Source organism: Tachypleus tridentatus, chromosome 11 (assembly GCF_004210375.1).
Source record: "Tachypleus tridentatus isolate NWPU-2018 chromosome 11, ASM421037v1, whole genome shotgun sequence".
Classification (NCBI taxonomy): Eukaryota; Metazoa; Arthropoda; class Merostomata; order Xiphosura; family Limulidae; genus Tachypleus; species Tachypleus tridentatus.
In genome coordinates, this window is record NC_134835.1 from 46,142,152 (window position 1) to 46,168,465 (window position 26,314).

At 30.3% G+C, this 26,314-nt stretch overlaps 1 protein-coding gene across 1 annotated transcript in view; it reads left to right on the plus strand.

The window, feature by feature from the left end:
• The window catches only part of LOC143232087 (disintegrin and metalloproteinase domain-containing protein 10-like), a 74,334-nt gene extending 48,526 nt beyond the window's left edge, over nt 1–25,808 (plus strand). The window contains exons 7-14 of the mRNA XM_076467157.1: nt 1,221–1,405; nt 4,981–5,158; nt 9,200–9,374; nt 13,402–13,500; nt 15,135–15,328; nt 18,125–18,339; nt 19,632–19,796; nt 24,832–25,808. Coding sequence (XP_076323272.1) covers nt 1,221–1,405; nt 4,981–5,158; nt 9,200–9,374; nt 13,402–13,500; nt 15,135–15,328; nt 18,125–18,339; nt 19,632–19,796; nt 24,832–25,143 — 1,523 coding nt within the window. The 3' untranslated portion in view covers nt 25,144–25,808. The remainder of the gene's footprint in view (nt 1–1,220; nt 1,406–4,980; nt 5,159–9,199; nt 9,375–13,401; nt 13,501–15,134; nt 15,329–18,124; nt 18,340–19,631; nt 19,797–24,831) is intronic.
• Nucleotides 25,809–26,314: the final 506 nt, after the last annotated feature.

Below are 26,314 nucleotides of genomic sequence, written 5' to 3' on the forward strand. Positions count from 1 at the left end.
ATTCTTGATTTTTACCCATAATTTTTAATACTTATTCTTTACTTATGATAAATTGCCTATTCTTGTATGTTACCTCTGCCACCAAAAGTAGATAGGAAGTTGTTTTCTCCCATGTGTGTGTTTGTCAGCAAAATTTCTTAAAAATGTTGAATGGATTTGGACAAAATGTAGTATACACATAGACTATGACACAAATGAGGAGTGTTTAGTTTTGCTGGGTCAAGATCACAGTTTGGTTATGAAAATCCAAATAATTCCTATCCTAACATGAGGACCAATTTTATACCCTATAATTATTCTGTAACTCAATTCAGAATGACAGGATTATGATGAAACTGGGTGGAGATATGTAGAATATCATTCCTTGTTTTGCTGAAAATGTTCTTTATTCATTAATAACGATAGACTCATGGATGCAATTTCACTTCTTATGAGATTTAAATATGATCAACATTGTTTGGTGGAGGTATGCACTCTGCTGAATGCCCTTCTAGTTTTTTATTTTTAATTATTTCTGTTTAACATTATCTTGCAAATTGATATTTCATGTCTTATGTTTGCATTATTAGTATGCAGCATAGTTTTACTTTGAAGTTGAATTTTTTTTCAAAACAAAACCTTTCTAACCTCTCTATCATTCTCATTTCTTGTCATTTTGCACAAAGGAAATGTGTTGCATCTACAACATTCTTTTCAAAAATAATCAAAACACTCTTGAGATATCATGGTTGTCCACTTTATGTAACTGTAATGTCACTCATTCTTTTGTCACATATTAATTGGTAATTCTCAATTATTTCTTTGATGAAGAAAGATCTTCATTTCAGAAGTTCTCCTGTTATAGTTTCTTATTTTATATCTGTAGATGTATAGCAGTACTGAGTTAATTGGGATATTTTCATGGAATGTTATTCTGCATTGAATATAGTTTATATAGCATTTAAACATGTTTTAGATATTTTGACTGTAATTTATTCTGAAATACTGCATAATTTCTTACTAATTATAGGATACAATATATCAATCTATTATGGTAATGTCAGTAAACAGTTATTAAGTAAGCCTCTTTTTGTCACAACTTTGTATCCTCAAATCAGGAATGATGTTCACCAGTATAATTTATTAAAATGTTCAGTAGAAAGCAGACAAGGTAGCCAAGTTTGCTGAACAAAGGATCCTAATACATATGTCATATACCAAACTTCTTTTTACATTGATAGGAGCTTCAGGAGGTATTTGTGAGAAATACAAATCTTACACAGAAAATATTGGAGGTCGACAGGTACAGAATAAAAGGAGTCTCAACACGGGTGTAATTACGTTTGTCAACTATAACAGCAGAGTACCTCCCAAAGTTTCAGAGTTGACACTAGCTCATGAAATAGGCCACAATTTCGGATCACCAGTAAGCCATAGGGTTTTTATTTACCCTTTTTCTTTATGGCTCATGATTTCAATTATTAAGATTTCTTGGAATGTGTGTGTGTGTAATAATTTTTCTTATTTTAAATTAATCTCTAAGATGTGTGTAGAACTCAAACACATTGTATTTTTACTTGACTTTTATGATTTTGTAAGATCTAGTTTTTAACGTTTAATAAAATATAAATGATTATTAATACTTCAAAACCTAATATTGTTTGAATTATTTTATAATTTATAATTAAACTATTGTATATTTGAATGGTTAAGATCTCAAAAGTTAGCTAAGCCTCAGTTGATGCAAGTTTTTGTGTGCAAGTTGAGGAAGTGTGTTCATCAGAGGAAATAAGTAATATTCTGAACTCTTTTATTACTTTAAATAGTATTTCCTAACTTTCATTTTGAGGGCACAAGGAGCTACTACAAAAAGTGCACCATACTACCATTTGCAATGTTTATAGCACAGCAAGAATAAAGCCACACACAGAAAGCTGAAAAGCATAAAGTGGTAAATAAAATGGCTTGAAACCACTTTAATGTGGTCATTACATTAAATTTGTATTTTTAACATTTAATTTTAAATTTGATGTAAAAATTGCAAAAGAAGAGCTTAATTATTTTGTGGCAGATCTCCAGTTTATTAGTGACACACTGGAGTACTATAGCACTTTAAGAAAAAACTGCTTTAAGTTAAACTCTTTGAAAATATTTGAGGTTTATATTGTAAAAAATGCTTGTAGATGATTATTTATCAACAAAGGAAGTTCCGTATAGTATGTGCTTTATTAACTGATGCAATTTCTGAAAGATTTAACCTAAGAAAACAAACTAATCTAAATATAAATATCCATTAAAATAGTTAAGTTCAAGTCATGATTTTTTAATATTGGAAGTGGAAAAGAGTTAAACATAAGTAAATATATTGTATGTTTGTGTTTTTCACATGCATAGGAATACAAGGCAGCAATGTTCTAGCACAGTGGTTCTTAACCTGGGTTCAATCGAACCCCAGGGGTTCGGTGAGTCAATCTCAGAGGTTCAGGGGAGGTCAAGGCACACACATAGTGTGTGTGTCTGTTCCATTCACCAAACTCGTATGATTTGTGACGTCATGCTCCATTTGACCATCATTGGCTGCAGCTGATTGCGTCACACCACTTGGCTTTAATATCTGTGCTCCAGGGAACTTTGTGTGCTTAGCAGTCGACTTGACTGTAGTAATTGTGCATCATTTGTGATTTTTTCCTAATCTTTCAATCCCTTCATACTAACTATGTTGAGCAAAAACAGAAAGTGGTCAGATGAATACGTACAATATGGATTCACGTGTATAATGGAACATGATGGGAGTCAGCGTACTCAATGCCAAGTTAAGCAATTCTAGTCTAGCACTGGCAAAACTAAGAGAACACTCCCTAAAGCTGCATGGAGATGGGAAATACAAGAACACAACGCTTGTTGAATTCAAGGTAAAGAGAGCCAGGTTCAATGAAAAGGCTACTGTGCCTGTTCTCGGCTTTGTACCCATCGACAAACCGATCCTCACAGCATCATGCGAAGTTACGTACTTGATCGCAAAGCAGGGCAAACCACACACCATTGGTGAAGCACTCGTAAATCCAGCTGCGTTAAAGATGGCGAATATCATGCTGGGAAAAGCTGCTGAAAATAAGTTATCCCAAATTCCTCTTTCAAATGACACCATCAGCAGCAGAATAGATGACATGAGTGATGACATCTTGGCTCAAGTAGTTGCAGATCTGATTTCAAGCCCAGCAAAATTCATCCTTCAACTCAATGAGACCACCGATGTTTCCAATCTAAGCCAGCTAGTTGTATTCGTGTGCTATGTGAAGAACGATGAGATAAAATATATTTTATTTTGTAAGCCTCTTACAACAACAACTAAGGCAGCCGACACGAAGAAACTTGTGGATGACTTCTTCAGAGACAAAGATCTTTTGTGGGATATGGTTTCTGCAGTTTGTTTGGACAGAGCTCCAGTCATGCTGGCACAAAAACTCTGGTTTTGGTGCGCTGGAGAAAGCCGATGCACCACACATCATTGTAACACACTGTGTTCTGCACAGGCATGTGTTGGCAACAAAAATCTTGCCTTCAAAACTGGCAGAAGTATTAAAAATTGTAGTGGAATGTGTGAACTTTGTGCAAAATAGTGCCCTGAAGCACTGCATCTTCTAATGTTTGTTGGTTACCCTGGGGAAAGGTGCTGAATCATGTTTTTGCCATGCGTGTGAAATTAGCCCTGTTTTTGTGAGAGCACCAACATTTTCATGCAGATTGCTTAGAAAAATCTGAGTTCATTCTCATTTTGGCATACATGGCCAATATCTTCAATGCTCTCAATCATCTCAATCAACAGATGCAGGGCAGTGGAGTCAACATCATCGAAACGGAAGAAAACCTGAAGGCTTTTCAAAAAAAAGCTACCATTATGGAAACAACGAAGAGAGAATGATAACTTCGCAAACTTTCCCCTGCTGGACGACTGTGTAAGTAAGATCGAAGATGTGTCTAAAATCGGAGACATTTCTGTACCTGGGGAACTGAAGCAAGCAATTTCCATGCATTCAGATGAGCTCACAAAGTCTCTCGACAGATATTTCCCCACCAGAGAGTCCTATCCAGCATGGGTGAGACAGCTGTTCATGTTTAGTGTTGTGACAGTAGATGTCAATGATGAATACCTCGACAAAATCATTCAACTTCAGCAGAGCCAGGCTCAACAGCAACTTTTCAGAACAACAACGCTCTCAATGTTTTGGTGTCACCAAATCGTAGCGTACCCTCTTATTGCTAAGATAGCCCTTGAGATACTCATACCGTTTGTTACAACGTATCTTTGCGAGCAATCCTTTTTGAGGATGATAGACATAAAAACAAAGAAAAGGAACAGACTTTGTCGTGAAAATAATATGAGAGTGGTATTTGCCAAGGTGAAGCCATCCATTTCTGAACTTGTCTCTGAAAGGCAACAGCAAAAGTCACATTGATTTGCAGTAAATATTCATTGAGTTATGTTTTTGTTTTTGTGTGAAATTCATGTTTTGTTCTTTGAACACAGTGATATTGTGTGCAACTGATGCATGGTTCATTTTGTCCACTAATAAAATATCTACTTATGGTTTGAATTTGAAAAAATCATATTTTATTTTTCCAATTACAAAGGGTTCAGTGAATGCAAGTACGAAACTTCCGGGGTTCAGTACCTCCAACAAGGTTAAGAACCACTGTTCTAGCAGTTCTTGGACATTTTAATGTTGAAAAATCTTAATGTTCTTTGAAGAAATATACTATGTTTGGAAAACAGGAAAGTTTATTCAATGTAAATATATTATTTTGATATGAATAGTTCTCTTACTTGTAGCAGTTTTTTTTATATTTGGTTAGAACATAACATGTTATGGTAAAACTGAAGTTTTCAACATAGGTTACATTTTAATCTTGAGAAACCAACCCTTTCAGTTAAAAATGACAAAATATGCTTAACTGTTTATATTATACTCTTGAAAGTCTATTGTCAGTTTTGTATTATAGCATGACTATCCAGATGAGTGTCGCCCAGGTGGTACAAGAGGAAACTACATCATGTATGCAAGTGCCACATCAGGAGATAGATATAACAATAACAAATTTTCTCAGTGTAGCATTCGTAATATTAGTGCTGTTTTACAAGCTGTGTACAACAGTAATGGAAAAGAAAATTGTTTCTTAGGTATGTTTGTGTCATTTGATGTCTTTGACCAGTTCTTTACCCTGCCCTATCAAAATAGCTGTTCCATTCTCATTATTACATTGTTATTTGTTAATTATAAATGCTGCATTTACTACAGCTAAGTACATTTTATTCTTGTTGAAGGAGTGAAGCTATGTAGGAGAAGGGTTTAACAAAATATTGTGGTAATTTCTAAAGGTAGAATATTAAATGTTACATGCTAGTGAAAAAGAAATCTATCAAAATAAAACATTGTATTGAAATAATATCAATAATAACTTTTATAATATCAGTTTTAACAACTAAATTGATTCATCAAATAAATATTTGGACATCAAAACATATTGTATACATGAGTGTTCGAAAATTTGATTTCAAGACGAGTGGGAGGGATCACTTTAAACTATCTTTCAAAATCTGTTATTAAAATACCAGCTATTTAGCTGTTATCAAACACAAAGAGATGTACATTAATATAGAAAGTGTTTATAAAGTTTTACAGATAAATGTAATGAGATGTTCTGGTGTATTTTAAACATATGATGTGTTTGTCTTTACATACGAGCCAGAGTTAAATTAACTAGAATATGATAGCTCTTTATATTAAAATCTTTATTCATCATATTGTAAAGGAAATAATATATGAAGATATTTTGTAATTGTTAAAAATTTTTGCTCTTGACTAGTTTCAGTATTAATTATTTCTCACATAACATAATAAATGATATCACCATACCTTTAAATTAGACTACTGTAGCATTAATTTGTAAAAAAAACAAACAAAAACACTCAGAATTACTAAATGGCTATTTGTTATCAGTATACAAAACTTTTAAAAATTTAACTATGTAAAACTCTGTGAATCTTTGTTCTTTGTTTTCCCTTGAAATTACCTTCATGTTGAATATAAGCATTTGACAAATGAGTGTTGAAAGAGTAAGAAGCTTTCAGTGTGAGTGTTGTTACCATGTTGTGAATTGTACACTCCTAGTATAAAGAAATTCATACTCTTATGTAAACTTTTTTCTAAATAAAGTGTATGTGAGAATTGTATTTAAAAATGCAAACTCAAAAGTATGTTTGAAATAATTTTAGTGTTGCTTTGATTAATTTTGAAAGAAGTAGAAAGGATAATTTTTCAGTTTATTAAACTTGTGGGCATCCTTTACTGAGCATGTCGCAAGGTTTTTGTGACTTGCATTCAAAGTTTTATTACACTAGTTTTTGTTTATGTTACACCAATTAATGTAGCATAAATCTTAGTAATTTAATCAATATCTTAACAGTATTTAAGTTTTATGTTCTTAATGCTATAAAACAATATTTTACAAAATTCTAAATTTCCCCTAGTGTGATACGTGATATGTTTTTACTAGGCATCTTCTCTCTCTCTCTCTCTTTTTTTTTTATCCACCACCCCTTCAAATGTAATACATTTAATGTAAATTATTCACTATAAAATTATCATTGCTCAGACAAACTAAAAATTTTATAGCCTTTAGTTTTGTTTAGTTAGAGAGCTATAAATAAAAAATCACACCCTTCCTGCTATACCTACCTGTTATATCCTGTTTCAGGATTTATTCATAGTTCTTTCTTATGTTTAATTCTATATTATTTAAAATCAATAGAAAGCTGAGGTTTCTATCTAGCAAATAACGTATTGTGTAGCAGTGTTTGAGCTCCATAATTTCTCTGTGTGTGAGCAAGTGTTCCTTTTTTCTACCTTATTTTTGCAAGGGTCTGTTTTGTGTCTCAGGATTCCTTTTTTTCTGTGGTGAGCATTACCTGATCAGGTATATTTGTTCTTAAATTCATGCCTGTTTATCATATATGCTATCCATTGAGATGGTGTGTTCTGAAAGACTTCACAAAATTTGGCAGTCTTTCAGTAAACATTACGAGTCTTTCACATATTAAAAGTCATATTTTGGGAAGTATGTTTAATAAACTAAAAAAAAATTTGTCTGAGTATTTACTTTCAATAGTTCATGTGCAAAGTGATTTTCATGTTGAGACTAAAAAAAGTACTTTTCATCATCTCAAAAATCTCAAATTTCATTTGTGTAATCTCTTAAACCACCTAAATACATTTCAAGTGTTTGTTTTCAGTAAAATTTTATATTTTATCTGCTATTTTCCCTCCCCTAACTGTATACAAGGTTGGTCAATTTGACCAATTTCATGACCACCAAAAAAAAAATCAAAATAAATCTAAACTACCTTCTTCTTTCAAGAGTGTATTCATATATGTTATGATACTACATTCGTTCATCCTAAGTAGCTTCAAACTTATAACAGTATACATCTATTTATAATTATGTTTTGTTCTGTTATTGCCTTTTGTCTTACTACTATTTACACATTTTAAGTTGCAAATCCCTTATGAAGGATGTAATTCACGTGATGCTATCAAATTACGTTATCCATGAGCTACTCTGGGATGCTCATATATTATATTATAATTTATATTACCTTAACTAATCTAAAGAGGTCCCTTTCTTACATTTTAGTTATTTCTGTAATAATAAATAAAGAATAAATATGGTAAACAAGAAATAAAGTACTTATTTATTTGTTTTTTGTTTTTGTTATTGCTTTCAATTGTTAATGATATTTAACACTACTTTTTTATACTAATGGTAGTAATGCAGAGAATGATTTTATTTAATTAGATAACACACCAAAAATCACAGACTAATAACATGCAAAAACTGAACAATTTCCTCTAACTATTACAATTTTTCTGATTTTCTAATTATGTGACAATAGCCATTACAAATTTATCCAAGCTAACTGTTATCTTTCCTATGGAAACAAAGCTTGTACTAAAAGAGAAATTGCCAGTTTTCTTTTCAGAACACTATGTAATATAATATGTCATTTGATAGATGAAAATGTTATTATCTATAACCAATAGAAAGCTATAGAATTAAATGTAAGGAAAAAAAAATCCTGAAAAACAGGATGTGACAGGTCTGATATTCTATTTGATGGCTCTATAACCAAATAAAATTGAAGGCTGTAAAAGTTAGGGTTTGTCCAAGCAATGATGATTTTATATTGAGTAATTTATGTTGAATTTCATACTTATTGGGGGGCTGGTAAATATAATAAAGAAAATGGGATCCCTTGCAAAAACGTATCACCTTTTTCACACTGGTGGAAATTTATATTTTGTAAAATATTGCCTTATAAAATTAAGAACTTAAAACTTGTATATTATTAAAATATGGATTATGAGCTACAATTTTATGCTATACTAATTGATATAAGATAAATGAAAAAACTTGATAAAATTTTAAATGTAAGCTGCCAAAAACTTAGTGCAGTAAATGATGCCTGTTTGATTAAATTTGAAAACAGTTTGTCCTTGTTGATTAAATCAACAATTAAATTAAATTTCAAATTAAATTTGAAAACAGTTTGTCCTTGTTGATTAAAATAAAAGTAACACTAGTTAATCCTTTTCATTAAATATTTTTGTAAAATATATTACTTCAGTATGAGTTAAAATCATGTAATAAAATATGTGTATATGAGGTTGAGTGTTTATATGTCAAAAATGTTGGCTTAGGAAGACATTATCCTTATTACAAATACATATCATATTGTCAGTATGGATTATACTTTATGGGATATTCATAACATAAACACAACTGTTACATAAGAGAAGTAAACAATAAAAATGTTTAGCTTTTGTGAGGTGTATATTATTTATACAATAGTAACTATGCTGTATTATTGTGTTGACATCACAGTGTTGCATGATCCTTTTGGCAGTTAACTAGCAGACTGTACCTTCATCAGAGAAAAACATTGTAAAAGCTGTCACAACAGTTTTTTATTCTCTTTATTTTATAATAATAGTAAATATATTCAAATTCACTGTTTATGTTACTTATTATTATTTAAAACATGGTTTAAATCATATTTTATAACAAAATACCAATCAATGTAATTTTGTACCATATTAATGTTTTTTCTTGTGCATTTTACTCTGAAATATTTTTTTTTTCCCTTATTTAATCAATAATACAGAGGATGGAGGACCTTTCTGTGGTAATAAGATAGTTGAGGAGGGAGAGGAATGTGATTGTGGCTGGGATATCAATGAATGTAGTGAAAGGTGCTGTTATCCTAAAGAAGTGGAAGCATACAAAGAGAGAGATCCAAGGGCAAAGCCATGTACCAGACGCCCAAACACTCAGTGCAGGTTGGTTTAAAAATGACATTTGTATAAAATTTTTAATGAAGTTTTGTGTTAGTGAAGAGAAAGGGGGTTTGTAAATACTTTCTGGTGATTTCAATAAAGGAAAGCATAGAATGGAAAATTTGATCTGTGTTTGTTGCAAAATGGAACTGCTTCAAATAATTTTGAATTACTTGAGGTATTGTTATATTTGTCATTTTTTTCCTTTTGTAACAACCTTCTCCAGTGTTAAGTCTTTTTTTATTACTGAACTATATAAAAGTAATAACTAGTGGGTATGAATACATTTTACTGCATGGCAAACTTCTATTAACAACTTTATCTGATCAACCCCTTTCTTGGTTACAGCTATAACAAACTGATATTTTGGTTTTTATAGAATATGACTAACAAAGGTAAACTGTTCTTCTGTCATAACATCAAAGGGACCTTCTTTTTTTTTTCCTTATTCTTTTTTCTTCTTTTTTTTTCAGTGCTTGTTTATGTTTTATGAATTTTCTGTGTTCATATGAACAGAAACATAATTTTACCTTCACTGTTAAGTTTACCATATTTTTCTGTGCATGTTAAAGACGCTTTCAAAATTTAATTAAACTACCTTTTTTTTCCTGTTATACTAATACGTATAGCATAAAAACATAGCTGATAATCTATGACTTAGTAATGTATAAGTTTTAATCTCTTACTTCTATAAGGCACTATTAAAAAAAAATTTCCTCTAGTGTGATAAATGTGACATTTACTTTCTAGACATTTCCTCTTCTCTAATTTATTTACTACTCTTCCAAGAAGTATGAAATGTAATGTAAAATACTTATTTTAATACCATCATCATTCAAGCAAAGCATAACTTTCATAGCCTTCAATCTTTTTTGGTTAAAGAGCCATTAAAGTAGACAATCAAAACGCACTTTTTATTCCCACCTTCCATATCTTTTCTTTCAGAAATTGCCAATGGTTCTGTTTATCATTTAGTACTATATTATTTATAACTAATAAAAAGTTAAGGTTTTCATCTAGTAAGTGATGTATTATGTTATATTGTTTTCTATAAATATAATTGCAAATTTCACTTTCATTTCAAGCATGATTCCTGTGGGAAACTCATTGATGAATTTTTAACAGCTATTGTCACATAATTATAAAGCCAGAAAAATTGTAATAGTTAACTGTCTGATTTTTGCACATTATTATTTTCATGCTCTTTGTTACTTAATTTAAGTAATAAAGTATTTAGTATAGTATTACTATTAGGATAGAAAAAAGTGTCACAAAACACAAAACAGCAGAAAAAAAAGGCCCTGATAATTACTTTTTCTTTTTTCTTGTGTATCCTTTGTTTGTTGTAATAAAATTAACTAAAATGCAAAAGGATGAAACTTTTAATGTTAATTAACATTTGATTAGGTGAAATAAGTAGTAATAATATAATACAAATTTATCATGTAGTATGCTTGTGTGTAATGCAAATTGATAACATATTATGAGCTGCACATTTACCTAGTGCTTTGTAACTTATGCCATGAAGAGTAATCAGTCATATGTAATTCAAATGTAAATAAAACTATAAAATTTAGGTATATGTAGATGTATACCATTACAAATATAAACTATTTAGGATAAACAAATGTTTAGTATTATAATTTGAAGTAATTCCAAAAAGAATAAAGTTAATTTAGATTTATTGTGATTATTTTTGGTGGTTACAAGGTAAATCAAATTGACCAACCTTGTATAAAGTTAGAGTAGAGAAAATAGCAGATAAAATATATACAATTTTAGTGAAGAAAACGTTTGAAAATTATTTACAACATTTTAGAAATTACATATTCATTTCAATATCTCAAATCATAAAAGTATTTTTATTAGAAGTCATTTAGTACTTGGATTAGAATATAGAAATACTGTTATATTCATGGACAAGTCTTTAGTAAAAATACTTCATTAAAAAAGATGTGACTTCTATACAAAAGACTCATAATGTTTACGAAAAGTACTGTATTAAAAGTTATTCTATGAAAACTGTAGCAAGCACAAAATTGTTATGACATTGTCCTTGGGACCAAGCCCATAGTGAGAGATTTGATTAACCCTGTTTTGATGTGCCATGGATCAAAGGCATGTCATCGTATTTGTTGATTTCCATTCAAAATTTTATTAAACTACTATTTTATAAATTTAGGTCAATAATTGTGGTATCAAATTATAGGTTGTGATTCAATTTTTAGTATTATACATTAGTTAATTTCTTAATTTAAAGGTAAATATTAAAAGAACACACAAATATCAATTTTTGTGAGTCACATTGTATGTTGAAAGCAACACTGGTACAAATTAGATGTTTTTAATTTCAAAATACTAAGTATGTTTTTGTACAAATCAAGAATTCAAATTACCACTTTTGACAAACTATAATATAAAATAAGAATCTCATGTCTTTTCTTATAGCTGAGAAGTGGCTTATATCCAAACACAGTGCCCTATTCAGCTTTTTCCAATTTTTGAAATGGTCCCTTGTATATGCTTATTTCAACATATGACATGTCCCTATAGTTTTATTTTCAGCCATTTGAATGTTGTAGAAAGCCAAATTGTTCTTTCAAACTAAGATTTCATGGAGGTAGATTCTGTCTTAAGTCTGCTCAAAATTTCTTATTGTTTTTAGACCTAAATAAAGTTTAGTTACTGAATGTAAATTATAGTGGAATTTTATGTGTTAGTTATTCAACTCTGTGTGTGTGTGTGTCTATGTATATATGTATGTATAAAACTGAAAACATATTTCGTTTCACATCCTTCATGTGCGAAATTTTATGTCAAACAGTAACCAAGTGCAAAGAATGTAGCTAGAAGAGATAATTGTTTGCTTTAATTCTTTATTCACTGTTCTATATTTCAAGAAAAACAAGTTTAACAACTAATTTCTAAATTTTAATAATCTATATAGATATATAATGTATGATGATTGAAATGTGATTGTATATTACAAAATACTAGTCTACTAAAACAAAGCCAAGACAGGGTCACTTCATAAAGACTAAAGGTCAGTCTTATGTTATTGGATATGGTAATGTGAGTGCACATGTGTTGTGTCAATGCAAGTTCTATTATGTTAGTTACACATGATGAAAGAAGGTCAATATAATAAAAATAATAAATGTATAACATTATGAAACAAGCTATTTAGACTAAACATTTTTTTGTGTTATAAATTGTAGTCATTCTATGATGAAAAAAGCATAATTTATATTTATTTCATAATGTTTATGGTGTTTACAAATTCGGTCCAATATGGTAGGATAGTGAAATAACAGACAAAATATAAAGTCATACTTGTAACAAACATTTGAAATGTACTTAAGAGGTTTTAGAGTTTACATAAATAAGATTTGAGATATTTTGGAACAAAAAATAATTCTTTCATCATAATTTGAAAAAATCTCTTTGCATTCAGACTATTAATGAAATAGACTTAATATTTTCACAAACAAATCTTTAGTAAAAATAATTTATTAAAATATCTGATTTTCTCTATACAAAAACTTGCAGTCTATACCAAAATTGTACCCAAACTTGTGAAGGTAAATGTACTACATCAAATGTTATAGTACAAGTACTTAACGTCACAAAAGAGTTAAACAGTTTAGTCACAATTACACACATGTAAGTGTATGTGTTAGAAGAATCACTTTGAAATTTGTACTTTAACATTTGTTTTATATAATGTAAATCTGCTAATATGTGAACAGTTGTATATTGCAGAACAATACATTTCTGAATATAATTTCTGTTTGGAATGATCAATCAACATTTATTTTATGATCATCACTGTGCGACTTAAGTAGATCACTTCAAAAACTCGTATGTTTTCTCCTACAACTGTGTAAATAATGTAATCTTTTTATGTGGATATTGTTTACAAATGATGATGAATGAATGATTGATTTCTTAATGTTTTTGTCTTTTTGTTTTTACTAAATTTGCTTGCAGGAGAAAACATAAATTTACACTGTATTGGTTTATTTTCTAGTCCAAGCCAAGGTCCTTGTTGCACAGATGCCTGTCATTTTGAAAACAGTAACAAATTGTGTCGAGAGAGGTCTGATTGTAGTTTCCAGTCAGTGTGTGGATATCCTTTTACAAACATGTTTGAATGTATTGAAAAGAAGAAAGAATGTGCTTTTTATTTTTTAGAGATTTGTGAAACATAATAATTCACTATTAATTCAATAACATTTTACAGTTAGAATTAATTATTAAGTCATCTAAAATGATTATATTGTATTGTTTCAGACTGAAATTTATTATTGCAGTTTTTATCAGTAATTTTTATTAACCCAGATCCTATGTTAATATAAGTGATCCAGAATTTACATAAAATCTTCATAATATGATATATGGTTAAATATTTTCCAAACAGAAGATACTTCATTAAACAAGCATTCTGTGAAGACCCTAAAGTAAGTTTCTACAGCATAGGAGATTCATAAAATTCCAAAATTTTGCCAACTACCTGGAAAAGAAGTCTATGGACAAGTGTCAAGTTATATTAATTATAGCTGATGTTTGAAAGCATGTGAATTTATGGTTATCATCTACTGAATATATTTTGCAGAAAAGCAAAGGCTGCTATGTTTACTTGTGTCAGTTGCAGAATTTCATATTCTTTAAGACCACTTTGGGGTAAATTTGTATGAAACAAGTCTAAATTAATAATTTCGAAAAGACTAATTTTGTGTTTTAGCCCTGTTATTTTTTCCAGTTGTTTTCTTTTTGTTTTTGTTGTAAATTTTCTTTGCTGCCAAAAAACATAAAGAAGTTTTTTTATATTTTATTTTTTCTAGACAAACCGATACACTGTATTTTTATATTAAGTTTGTTTTCATGCATTGGTGAGTCCCTTAGTGGATAAATGCCATCAGTAATTTTAGAACAGTTTATCTGAGTTCGTGATGACCAGCGTACAATAATAAATACACAAATTAATTCAGAAATACATGTCTAAAATGTGTCAAATTATTTGGATATTTTTTTAGCTTAAAATGTACCTTTCAAACTTTTACCTCTGTGGATTGGTTGGGATTTTCTTAAAGGATGTCATATTTAGGTTATTGTGCAGGTCTTAGAACTATGTTAATTTATTCTTTCTTGTTATAGAATCCCCACTCCATTACACTTATTGAGTTTTAAATAATTTCATCATTGTTTCCTTTTCTGGTAACAAAATAATCCCTCTACTGTTATTGAGTTTTATGTAAATTGATTAATGTATTCTCTTCTGTTCACAGTAATTATTCCACCCCACCCACACACGTTAATTGTGTAACCTTTTAAGTACTTTATTAGCCTGTTTTTCTCTCATTAATTTCTACATTACTCATGGCATGTTTTAAAGACTTAATGAAATAATAATTAATTTTCAGGTTTTTTTTTATTGCTATCTATTCTTCCTCCTACAGATGGGAACATTGCTTTTCTAGTTGAAAAGGAAAAATGTAACGTTAAATAATTAAGGTGATGTTTTCACGTACGTATTTATGTTTCTTTTGAGATGGGTTTAAATATGTTAATCAGTTGGTTCTTTTTTGGCTAAGTCCATTGGTCATCATATGTTAAATACTGAATTTTTAAATGTTGTTTTGTGTATTGAATACTATTTTTATTGTAATCATTGTTTCATATCACAAATGTGCTGTTGTTGTTATTTTTTAAATAGTAAATTGAAACCATTATATCTAAATGCTTTCCTTAATTGGGGATTACTGGTAGGAGTGCATTATGTCCAGCTTCTCTTCCTCTGCCAAACAAGACTGAATGTAATGAAGGCACTCAGGTGTGCTGGAATGGAGAATGTTCTGGATCCATCTGTGAGAAGTATGACCTAGAAGAGTGTTTTCTATCCAGTGATCATGGTGTAAAGCCAGAGAAGATGTGTGAGGTTGCTTGTCAGGAGCGACGTAAGAATTCAGGATTATTTCTCATTATCATTTATTTTTGTAGTTACAGACTAGTAACTGTAGTTCATGTTTGGAAGAGAGTATGCTTTTAACATTCTGTTGTATTGAACATTATGGATATATTACTTATTTCACATGTTTATGAACTAACAATAACCATTTGTATATGTGTATATGTAATGATATAACAAACCAAGTCTCGACAACCCCGCCTATCAAAAATAATAATTTGTGTTTTCAGTCTGTTTTTTATTTTACATAGTACCACAGCTTACTTCTCAGTGGTGAAGGAAAATTAAGTCAAGAAATTGCTGTTACAAAGATTTCCTGATGGAACTTAACACTTCCCTCCCACCCACCAAAAAGAGAGAAAGGTTAAAGATGTAGAAAATAACTATTAGCCTAGCTTTTTAGTAGTTAAGACATTTATAAAAGGTGATTGCAAATTGTGTAATATTAGCTAGGTATGTCTGGAAGGTCAATATAATGAAAAAAATAATAAATATAAAGTGTTATGAGACTTAATGCATTGAGAATAAACATTTTTATTTTAGTGTTATGATATGTAGTCATTCTAGCATGAAGAAAGTATAATTTATATTTATTTTCTAATTTTTTTTATGGTGGTTGTGAGGTTGGTTAAGTGTTTGTTTGCTTTTGAATTTGACACATAGTTACATGTGGGCTATCTGTTCGTAATTTAGCATTGTATGTCTAATGGGAAGGCAGCTAGTCATCACCATCTACTGCCAACTATTGGGCTGTTCTTTTTACCACTGAATAGTGGGATTGACCATTGCTTTATAATGCCACCATGGCTGAAAGAGTGAGTGTGTTTAGTGTGACGGATTCAAACCTGTAATCCTCAGGTTACGAGTCAAGTACCTTAACCACCTGGTTATGATGGGCCTTGGTTGAGTGACAGACCCCACATAGTTAGCATATAGAAAATAACATGAAATATAGTCTTACTGAAAACAAACATTTGAAGTGTATTTAGGATGTTTTAGAGATTATACAAATAATTGCAAATAATATTATTTGAAATTTTTGGGAAGAAGAAACATTTGTTTTTTTTTAATTATAACATGAAATAACTTTGCACTCAGACTAGTAACAAAACACTATTTTCACAAACAAATTTTTAGTAAAATTATTTCAGTGAAAAATCTGTTTTTCTTTTGTATACAAAATAGTTGTAATCTTTGTTAAAAGTAGATTTTGTGAATATATACATGATGTATCAAAAGTTATAGTGCAAATACTTAACATGTGCAAACATGTAGATGAACTTGTGTATATTATACTAAGCCCATAGCGAAAGGGTTAAACCTTGTGATAAATAGTTAATAGAGTCTATTTGGTCATAATTTTCATATGTGTAAAAAGATTTTTGTTGTGCATCAGTTGCTGTAAAAACAGTGAAATTATGTAGGTGTTTTTCAAATACAAACAAAGACAAAATTTACAGTTTCATAAAGTAAAAACTTTTAAGAATTTCCAAAGATGAAGATTCACACAAATACCATGTATATAATATTTTATGGAAGCTACACTATCTGTCAAAAGCTTATCTTAAGTTTAAAGCAATGTCATTTTATAGTTTTATTTTTGAAATGCGATGAAACAGACCATGCAACAGGTGGATTGATTTGATCCAATGCACTAGATGTTCTGTTGTAAGATTCAGCACTGTAAGTTTCAATCAGAAGTTATTGTAAAATGTAAAACAATGTATTTACTATAATAAAATAAACAACTTAGGGGACGTGTAAAATTATTATGTATATATAGTGCAGCAAGACTGAAACCATGACATAGTTCAGCTGTTTGAATGTATGTGATCTAGAAAGACTTCTAATGTTATAACTATAAGCTAAAAAGTCCATACAAAGAAGAGAAAGTACTATGCTAAATATAATGAGAAATAAAATATTCCGAGATTTCAAATGGTATGTACTGAATATTTTGTTCATGCAGGAAGCTTGGAAGTTGTAAGAAACAAACTAATTCAGTTACATTTTACTGTTTTTGACACCACCAACTTTGAAATTTATCATTTTCAAAGTATTAAGTTAGAAATAAGCAACAAACTTGTCCAAAGACTATATATTTGTAGCTTTGTTTCATATGGGTCAGCAGTGAGTGTCACAAGACTTATTACTTCAGGGTTTGATTCTCTACAGTTGACACAACACAAATAGCCTACTGTACAGCTCTATGCGAAAAAACATTTGTTGACAAGTTTTAAAAAATATTTATACTCTCCAAGTAAAAAAAAAAGTTATCTCTGTGAGGAATAGAGAAATTAGAGTTTGTAGGTTTTTTTTTATTACTTTACCAATAATAAATGGTGATAAAATATACTTCAAAACAAAATTCTAAATATGATATTTTATTTATAAAGTTGCATCTGATTTGGAGGGAGAGAGAAAGTATAATTTTTTTATAATTCCATGTTATTGGCACTTGTAAAAGCACAAAATATATTAGGATGGAAAGGATTAACACACTGCAGTTAGTTTTTAGTTATTCAGATTTTTTAAGTGTTTGTAAATTATGTATAAATTTTGTATGATTTAATTTTGTGTTACTTTAGTTTTGTTTAATTTACACTACATCAAGTTTACAGAATATCAACACTGATTCTATTGGTTTAGAATTGTACTTGAGAAAGAGATCATTATCCAAAATTTGTTGTATGTAACCTTTTGGTTACAAAGTGAAAATTACGTTCATTTGTGTATACCTCAAATATTTGGTACAAGTTTTTGATGTACAAAAATATCTTTGTAGACCAACCAGCAACATGTAAGAGTACATATGAAATTGAGAGAATGAAAAATATTAAAGGAATCAAATTGCGACCAGGATCTCCATGTAACGACTTCAAAGGCTACTGTGACGTTTTTCAAAAATGTCGTGCTGTGGATGCAGAAGGCCCTCTAGCTCGATTAAAAAATCTCCTTTTTAATCAAAAAACCCTCATGGATATTAGACAATGGGTTACGGTAAATTATTTTTCTTATAAATGTGAACTACCTCACGTTTTGGATAATTTTTTTTTTAAAAAACAAAATTTTACTTTAAAAACACTTTGCTTGTGAAACTACATTTAGTTGTACCTATTTATTTTGCATGAATTTGTTGCTGATAGTATTTTGAAAAATATCTTTATATTCAGGTAATTATAAACTGCAATTTTTGATAACTATAAAAGTTATTTGCTTAATAAACCATATGAAAAACTTAAATAGTATAATTTCCAATAATTTTCTTGCTTTTGTAAGAACAATAGGATCTTAACACGAATAGTGGAACTGATAATTAAAGTATTTTACCTCTAATAAAATGTATAAACAGTAAGGTCATATTCAAAACCTTTTATGATGTATTAAAATGCATCAATGTAAGAAATTTGTACCTAGTGTTATTGCATTAATTTTTGTTTTTGCTTTTTTTTTACAACCAAGAATTAACAAAATTATACAACTGAATATTTTCTATGATTAAACAAATTTGGCTACACTAGGCAGTTTAGGAAATAGTTTTTTTATAAATCTAACTTTTGAACAAAATGTATGAAGTTTTGAAATTACAAATATACTAGATATGCTGACACAGCAGTTATTTTCCTGAAACTTTTAGTCTGATCCAGGCCCTCTTTAGTAAGGAGCCTGAGTATAGTATGAATAGCTTATTCTCACTAGATACTAACCTATATCTCATAATAGGTTGTACCATCTTCATAAGTATCAAGTTTTGAATAGTAAGTTATGCATAAACAGCAATTAAATATCTTTTGATTATGGAAAAAAATTTCAAGTTCATAATTTCTTTATATATAATTTGAAAATCATCCAAAATAACTTGGGCAAATTTATATTATTTCACTGGGTTTTATATATTCCTTGATGAACAGTTAATACACATTTATTAGTTCTACTCTAATTGCTGATGCAGCTCTAAACATTATTAATTTTATAAATATAGACAAGAAAATTACAAAATTATTCATGTTTTTTGCAGATGTCCCACCAGTTGTATTTTGATTTTTATGTGTAGTTGACACATTGTCATTAAATAACTCTAATCTAAAATGAATGAAATTCTTAGCTTTTGTTCAAACTATTTATGTTTATTGGATCTTTTTTCTTTAGACTTGATTTTATTTTTCCAACTGTATGATGTTGAAATGTTTGTAGACCTGGTGGTAAATTTATTGATTCAACAAAGCTTATTTTGTTTTCTTAAGTAATTTATATTTCATTTTTCAGACATATTTCTTTATCCTATATTGCAGACTTATTGGTGGGGTGTCATGATGATATTGATTGGATTAGCTGTCTTTATGGGTCTATTTATTAAGTGTTGTGCTGTTCATACACCAAGTAGTAATCCCAGAAAACCTCCTGCCCTTCGTATCACAGACACTCTTAGGAGGCCAGCAGACACTTTAAGAAGAAAGGTGTAAAAATATTTTTACTAACTGGATTTAGTGTTTAGGATTTAGCAGACTAAAATAGATATGTCTTATTAGTATTTTCAACAACAACCTGAGAGCCAGAAAATTATAATAGGATAATTGTCATTTTATAGAATTATAAGTTGAGAAATGTAGTCGCAGTGTTGTTTGTTTTTGAATGCTGTAAATGTTAACCTTCAATTTGTTAGTGTAATAATAATAGAAATTGTCAGTTATACCAGATATAAGTTAAAGTCCAGAATTCAGTTGTTGCCATTTAGTAAGATGTCATGATGACCAGATTTAAGTTTCGAAGGTTGTTTGGCAAATATTTCTAAGAAAACCAATGAAATAGAAGTGAGGACCAAATTCCGATACAGTACATCTCTGTTCATTGCTGCCCTCTACATGCAATTAATGTTTGTACTCATGTTACAAGCCTTCTATCCCCTTCCCCTTGGAATTCAAACCATTTTTCATGCAAATCATTATGCATCAACCTTCCACAGATAAGAATGCAATATACTTTAATGGTGCATGTAGCTCTCTCTATTCCGTTGTATAAAACATCACTTTGAGTTTTCCAGCACTCACACTCAGACGTTTTTTGTTTTCTTTTCTTGTTCTTCATGTGAATTGTGATTCTAATAGTTTAACTGTTAGAGTGGGATTTCTTCCTTATTATTTTTTTCTCTCTCTCACAGATTTGATATTGAACACTTTTGTTTGATTAACATATTTCTCCAATGGATTCTGAGGCTCTTGTTCCCACTTTAGGTGTCACACCTTTAGCACTATTTTCATAGGCTGCCAATGGGAGAGATCTGTCATTGGATTTCTCTGCTGTTATCCATCATAAGGTTGGTTGTTATACTGGTAAATCACTAATTCTCCTGAACAAGCTGAACCTGTTCAGGCTGATGAAGATTTGATGGTCTATTTAAACCATTTAATTTTGTTATGTTTTCTCCCTAGTCCTTTGCAGAATCTGCTACGTCTAATATGGCATTTTTCTACATGATTTCTCAGGTATATTTTATCCAATACCACATTTATTTACCATTCTTTATTACTTCTCATTTTGGCTTTTGCTTTACATGTTAGCTTTTCCTCTGTCTCTATTCCTTCTTTATCACCCACAGTTACAGTATTTTTTCTAGACCTTCATATCCTCTGTCATTTTACCTGGTTTTCCACTGGTCATTTATGATGTGATCTAGCTTCTCCTGATGGTGGGTCATTCCATGTCAAATTTTCCAGGTGACCCTCTCAGAATGCCTTGAACAAATTCACATGTGCTCATCTACCCATATAATGAAAAATTGCCAAAAATTAGATCAATATCTCTAATAGTGTTCGATTTACAGCCCTGTAAAATTTAGTTAATTTTTGGCAAATTCATTTTCGGACAACTTTGGCTGCTTAAAGCTGCAAGAGTAATGGTGAGTAGAAGGCTGAAATTTGCTACACTGACTGAATTAATCTCATAGAATTAAAAAATGGTCTCAAACCAAGTTTATCTCTTTTAGGATTTTCATAGTGAGGCTGTAAAATCACCTAAAAACTCAAAATTGTAAAAAACATTGGTTTATTTAATAAGCCATAGCTCTAAGACTTAATATGAAACAAAGCTGAACTTTGTTTTCAAATTTCCTATAACATATCAGTTGATAAATCAGCAATTGTTGTAATTAAAAGTCTATTAGATCTCCTGTAAAAACATTTAGTTGCATGCAACTTTTTATGATTTAGCTAAAAATAGCCCTACTTCAGGCCACAGTTTGACCATGTCACCAGTTATTCAGCCTTTTCAGATTTGTACCATATATTCTTACATCTCTGAATATAGTGAACATCATTGTGGCCAAAAAGCTCGATTTTTAGTCTCGTCTGACCAAAGAATACTCATCCAATAGGTAAAGGGTTTATCTACATGCTTTCTTGCATACCTCAATCGTGCTTCTAAATGAGCAGGCTTTAAATATGGAGTTCTACAAGGACGGCATGCTTTGAACCCAGAAGAGAGTAACATGTTAGTAACTGTAGAGGTGCTTACTTCAACCCCAGTTTCCCTTACCAGTTTCTGTATGTCATTACATGTTAAACGAGGGTTCCTACTAACTTCTCTGAGAACTTTCCTCTTGGTTCTCTCTGGAATTTTGGTGGGGCATCCGGAACGAGGGAGGTTAGCAGTTGATCCTGTAAGCTTAAACTTTAACAGTAGATTTTGGCACATTAAGTTGTGTAGCAATATTGGAGAGACACAAAACTTATATTTTACAATAATTCAGTTTTTTAAATCACTGGACAGTTGTTTCCTGTTCCCCATGATGACCAAGCAGATAATGATGGAGACGGCGCTAAATTGCCGGAAGTAAATTTTTTGCTGGCTAAATTCCAATAATTATGAACCCAGTGTCTAGTTCTGGAATGGTATAATGTAGTTTATTCGCCAAACTAAACAAAATGTTTACAGGAATATCAGTTTTTTCACACATTCTGAAACGTATGAACACTTTCTGCTACTTGTATTTTTGGTTATTTGTTTATAAACAGTTTATTTTTCGTTTAATTTACACAAAATGTTATGTAGATGTTTGTTAGTATAATATTTATAATACACTATACTTTCATTATCCTAATCATGATACTTTTTAAGTTATGAGGGAAAAACTACTCATGATGCAGCAGTACGAACACTTTCTGTCATAACTGTAACATATCGGAAGACATAAATTTCCTGCATTGAAAATGTATTTCTAATAGGTATTTACCACCACTACCCACCCTTCCTCCTCATGAAAAACTGGTACTTCCCTCTTCTGCTAAAACTTATATTAGTAGTTCAAGATATAAGAACATAGGGAGCCACATGCATCACAAGAGTATGTTGTACTTTTACTGGTGGAGGGTTGACATACGATAATTTGTAGGATAGATGCATTGAAATAAGTCAGTTTCAATGGAGGGGAGGTAAAAGGTTTCTGTCATGTGTAAAAATGTTTTTTGCATACAGTGAGCAGCACTGAACAAGAGTAACTATTAATTTTATTTTTGTTGTAGGAAAATTATAATGTTTACATAATTAACTTGACTTGATAGCTTAAGTTTTTGTAGCACTTAGTCAGGAAGCATGAATGTGGATTTGTATTATCTTTTCTCATATTTTCACATTTTCAGAAAATAAAAAAACTAGAGCATGTGTAAGGAATGAACCATCACCAACAGTTCCTTCAGCTATTAGATGTGTTGCATCATTTTGCTGTTTAGAATTTGTAATTGAAATAAATTAACTTCCTAACATATTTACAAGAACAAAATGGGTGTGAACTAACAGTAGTGATTTTCTGTAATTAAATCAAAATAAAATTGACTTTTAACCATTCATAACATAATGTTATACACTATGTCATTTTATAGATGAAAACCTTGAATTTCTATTGGTTGTAGGTAATATACAATTAAACATAAGAAAGAACTATTAATGAATTATGAAAGAGAGGATGTTTTCATTTTATAGATGAAAACCTTGAATTTCTATTGGTTGTAGGTAATATACAATTAAACATAAGAAAGAACTATTAATGAATTATGAAGAGAGGATGTGAGAGGTAGATGTGGAAAGAGGGGTATGATTTTCTGTTCAGTAGTTCTGTAACCAGTCAAAATTGAAGACTATAAAAATATGGTTTTTCTGAACAGTAATGATTTTATGGAGAGTAATTTATGTTTAATTTTGGGAAAGATGATGTGCTAATAGAAAATTTGTTGCATGTTTCACACTACAGGAAATTTAGGATTTTTTAATGCTTACTTGTAGAATTAAGAACTTAAAACTTATATGTCATTAAAATATGGATTATTTACTAAGATTTTATACTATTTAATTTGTATAATGTAAACAAAAAGTAATTTAATAACATTTTGGGAGTAAGGCACTAAAACCATTTGACATGAAGTAAATGATGCTATGGTGATAGGGTTAACATTGTTTGGCATTTGTTATCATTGGGATGCTATGTAAAACTAATTGCTTTTTTGAGAAAAGTATGTTACCAGTTTTTCTGACAAGAGGTATTCATACACTTAAATAATACAGAGTTATTCAGATTGGGGATTTAGAATTTCTATGAAGGGGATATTCCTTGTAGTTAATGGGATTGAAAAATAAAGGAATATGAAACAGTTTGGGACACCAGCCCAGGACCATCCAGAAACACATACCAGTAACAAGTCATGCTGTACCCATGGTAAGCAAAGTATGGAATCTTGAAATATTTGAGAATCTAAGAAAAAGGCAAACGAGCCAGGCAGCAGTACCCAACATAATCAAGAACAATCCCCATCTGAAAAGAGTAACACAAGTTGCTTCTATGACATTATTGTTCAATTATTACAGATCTCAGACAGCTGGAAAATCAAATGAGTATTTATGCTATTCCATATGAAGACATTTTGGTCAAGTCGAGAGGTTGAGTGTCTATAGGTTTGTGTAATCAAACTGTGGAAACGGTCATTGGGAAACTATTGTTTTTGTAAATTAAATGGATTACTGAAAGCCAGCAGGGAAGAGGGGTGTGCTTTTGACATAACATTAAAGCTTTAACCTTCTGAAATGCAAAAGACACTGCAGTACTATTTTCAAGATACATAGTTGTCAGATAGTGTATGACCAGATGTGGCAATGTTGACTGTAAGGACATGATGAGGTTTCAATAGACTTAATAACTAGTACTGAGACTTAAAATGATTATTTTACAGAAAAAAAGCTAAGAAACCCAACACATTTTGTGCACATATTACTGTAAAGAAGTAAGATATTATTGTGGTAAGTATATTCTCTAAAATGCTTCAGGTCTCAAATGCAAAATAATTTGTACAAGTTCAGTTTCTTGCAGTTCAGGTGATTTAGCAGTGCTATAATTTAGCATATATGTGTATACTGATAAAGCTTTATTTGTATATATTCTAATATAGTAAGTAGCTATGTGTATTTGAATCATATTGTTTAGTTAACTCTATGTCTCTGTTTTGTCAGTCTCAGAGACATCGAGCAGCTCATCAGCAAGGAAGAGCTGTTCAAGGACATTCAGTACCCCAGTCTCAGCCCATTCAGCAAGCTCCTCCCAGTGATCCTCCACCTCCTTATTCAGGGCCAAGTCCGTCAGCCCCACCTTCCATTTCTGGACCTTCCTGGGGTTATGGAGAGGGAAGGGGCCACTACAACAGAAGAGAAAGAAATCAGCTCCATCCTAATGTCCAAAATAGTCATGTAGAAGAAAATTTGTATGCTCCTGCTCGACCTGGTAGAAGTAATGTAATGGAACTAAGGTCCAAAAATCGTGCCTGACCTTGGTCACTCATAGGCCTTAAACTTATCTAAATGAAACAGAGAATAGTAAAAAAAAATAAAAAAAATTCATACCTTCATCTCATCAGTGAAATGCACAACTTGAAAGATAGCATGTTCACAATTATATTTCTTAAAGATGGAGTGATTTTTGACTTATCTCACTCTATTCTATGGCATATACATATATATATGTATGCTACTGTCCATGAACACACCTATCCAGCAGGCTGAACCTTTGTTAATGTATGTTGAATAAATAACATTTATTTCCACTTTGATAATAGAACTATTCAGAAGCTATAAAATATATCATTGTAATTCATGCTATTTTATTGTTTGGTTTTAGAACAATGTAGTCAAGTTAATATGCAAATTGTATAACAGGTAAATTTAACTTTACACTTTTAGTAGTTATGGTGAGATCTTAATGAAAAGTAGTATAAGAAAGATTTTGGACTGGATTTTACTGTTTTTATCAAGCTTTTTATTAGACTAGGGTTTTGTCATTTGTGTGAATTTGAATTTGGAACATGAAGATAATTGTGAAAAATCACAAGAAAAAGTAGTTAATTTTCAACTTGTTGGCTTCCTTGACCAATTAGTATTACGTTAAACCGATTTGAACAAACTTGTAAAAGTATTCAGTAAATTGTAATAATGCATTCATTTTGAAACTGTTTGACTACTTTAAAAGTGTACACAAAAATATACACATTACTTCAACATAGTGTTTTAAGTTTTGACCTGTGATATGTTGCATGCTAAGTTCCAGGTGGTCTTGATACTTTTTGTTTTTTCTTAGAATGTTTCATCGGTTTATTTTTTTTCTGTATATAAACGACACAAAAGTACTGATTTCAAAGTAAAAATATTAATTGTATGGTCATAATATGAAGGTGTGTTTTATCAGACTTTAGTTCTTACGTGAATACTACACTTTGCAGATAAATTCAGTTTACATTCAATTGTTACCTCATTGAGTTCTCTTTCTTCATAAACTTTGGTCTTTACAAGTGGTGAACAGTTGCTTGGTCTGATGCTGTTAATTAGCATAATGTTTTTTTTTAATACGTTAGGTACCTTTCAACATGTTAATTTATATAGTTGTGAATTGCTGTAATATGTAAAAAATATATTTAAAGTACTATCGTAGAAGTGGATTAAACAT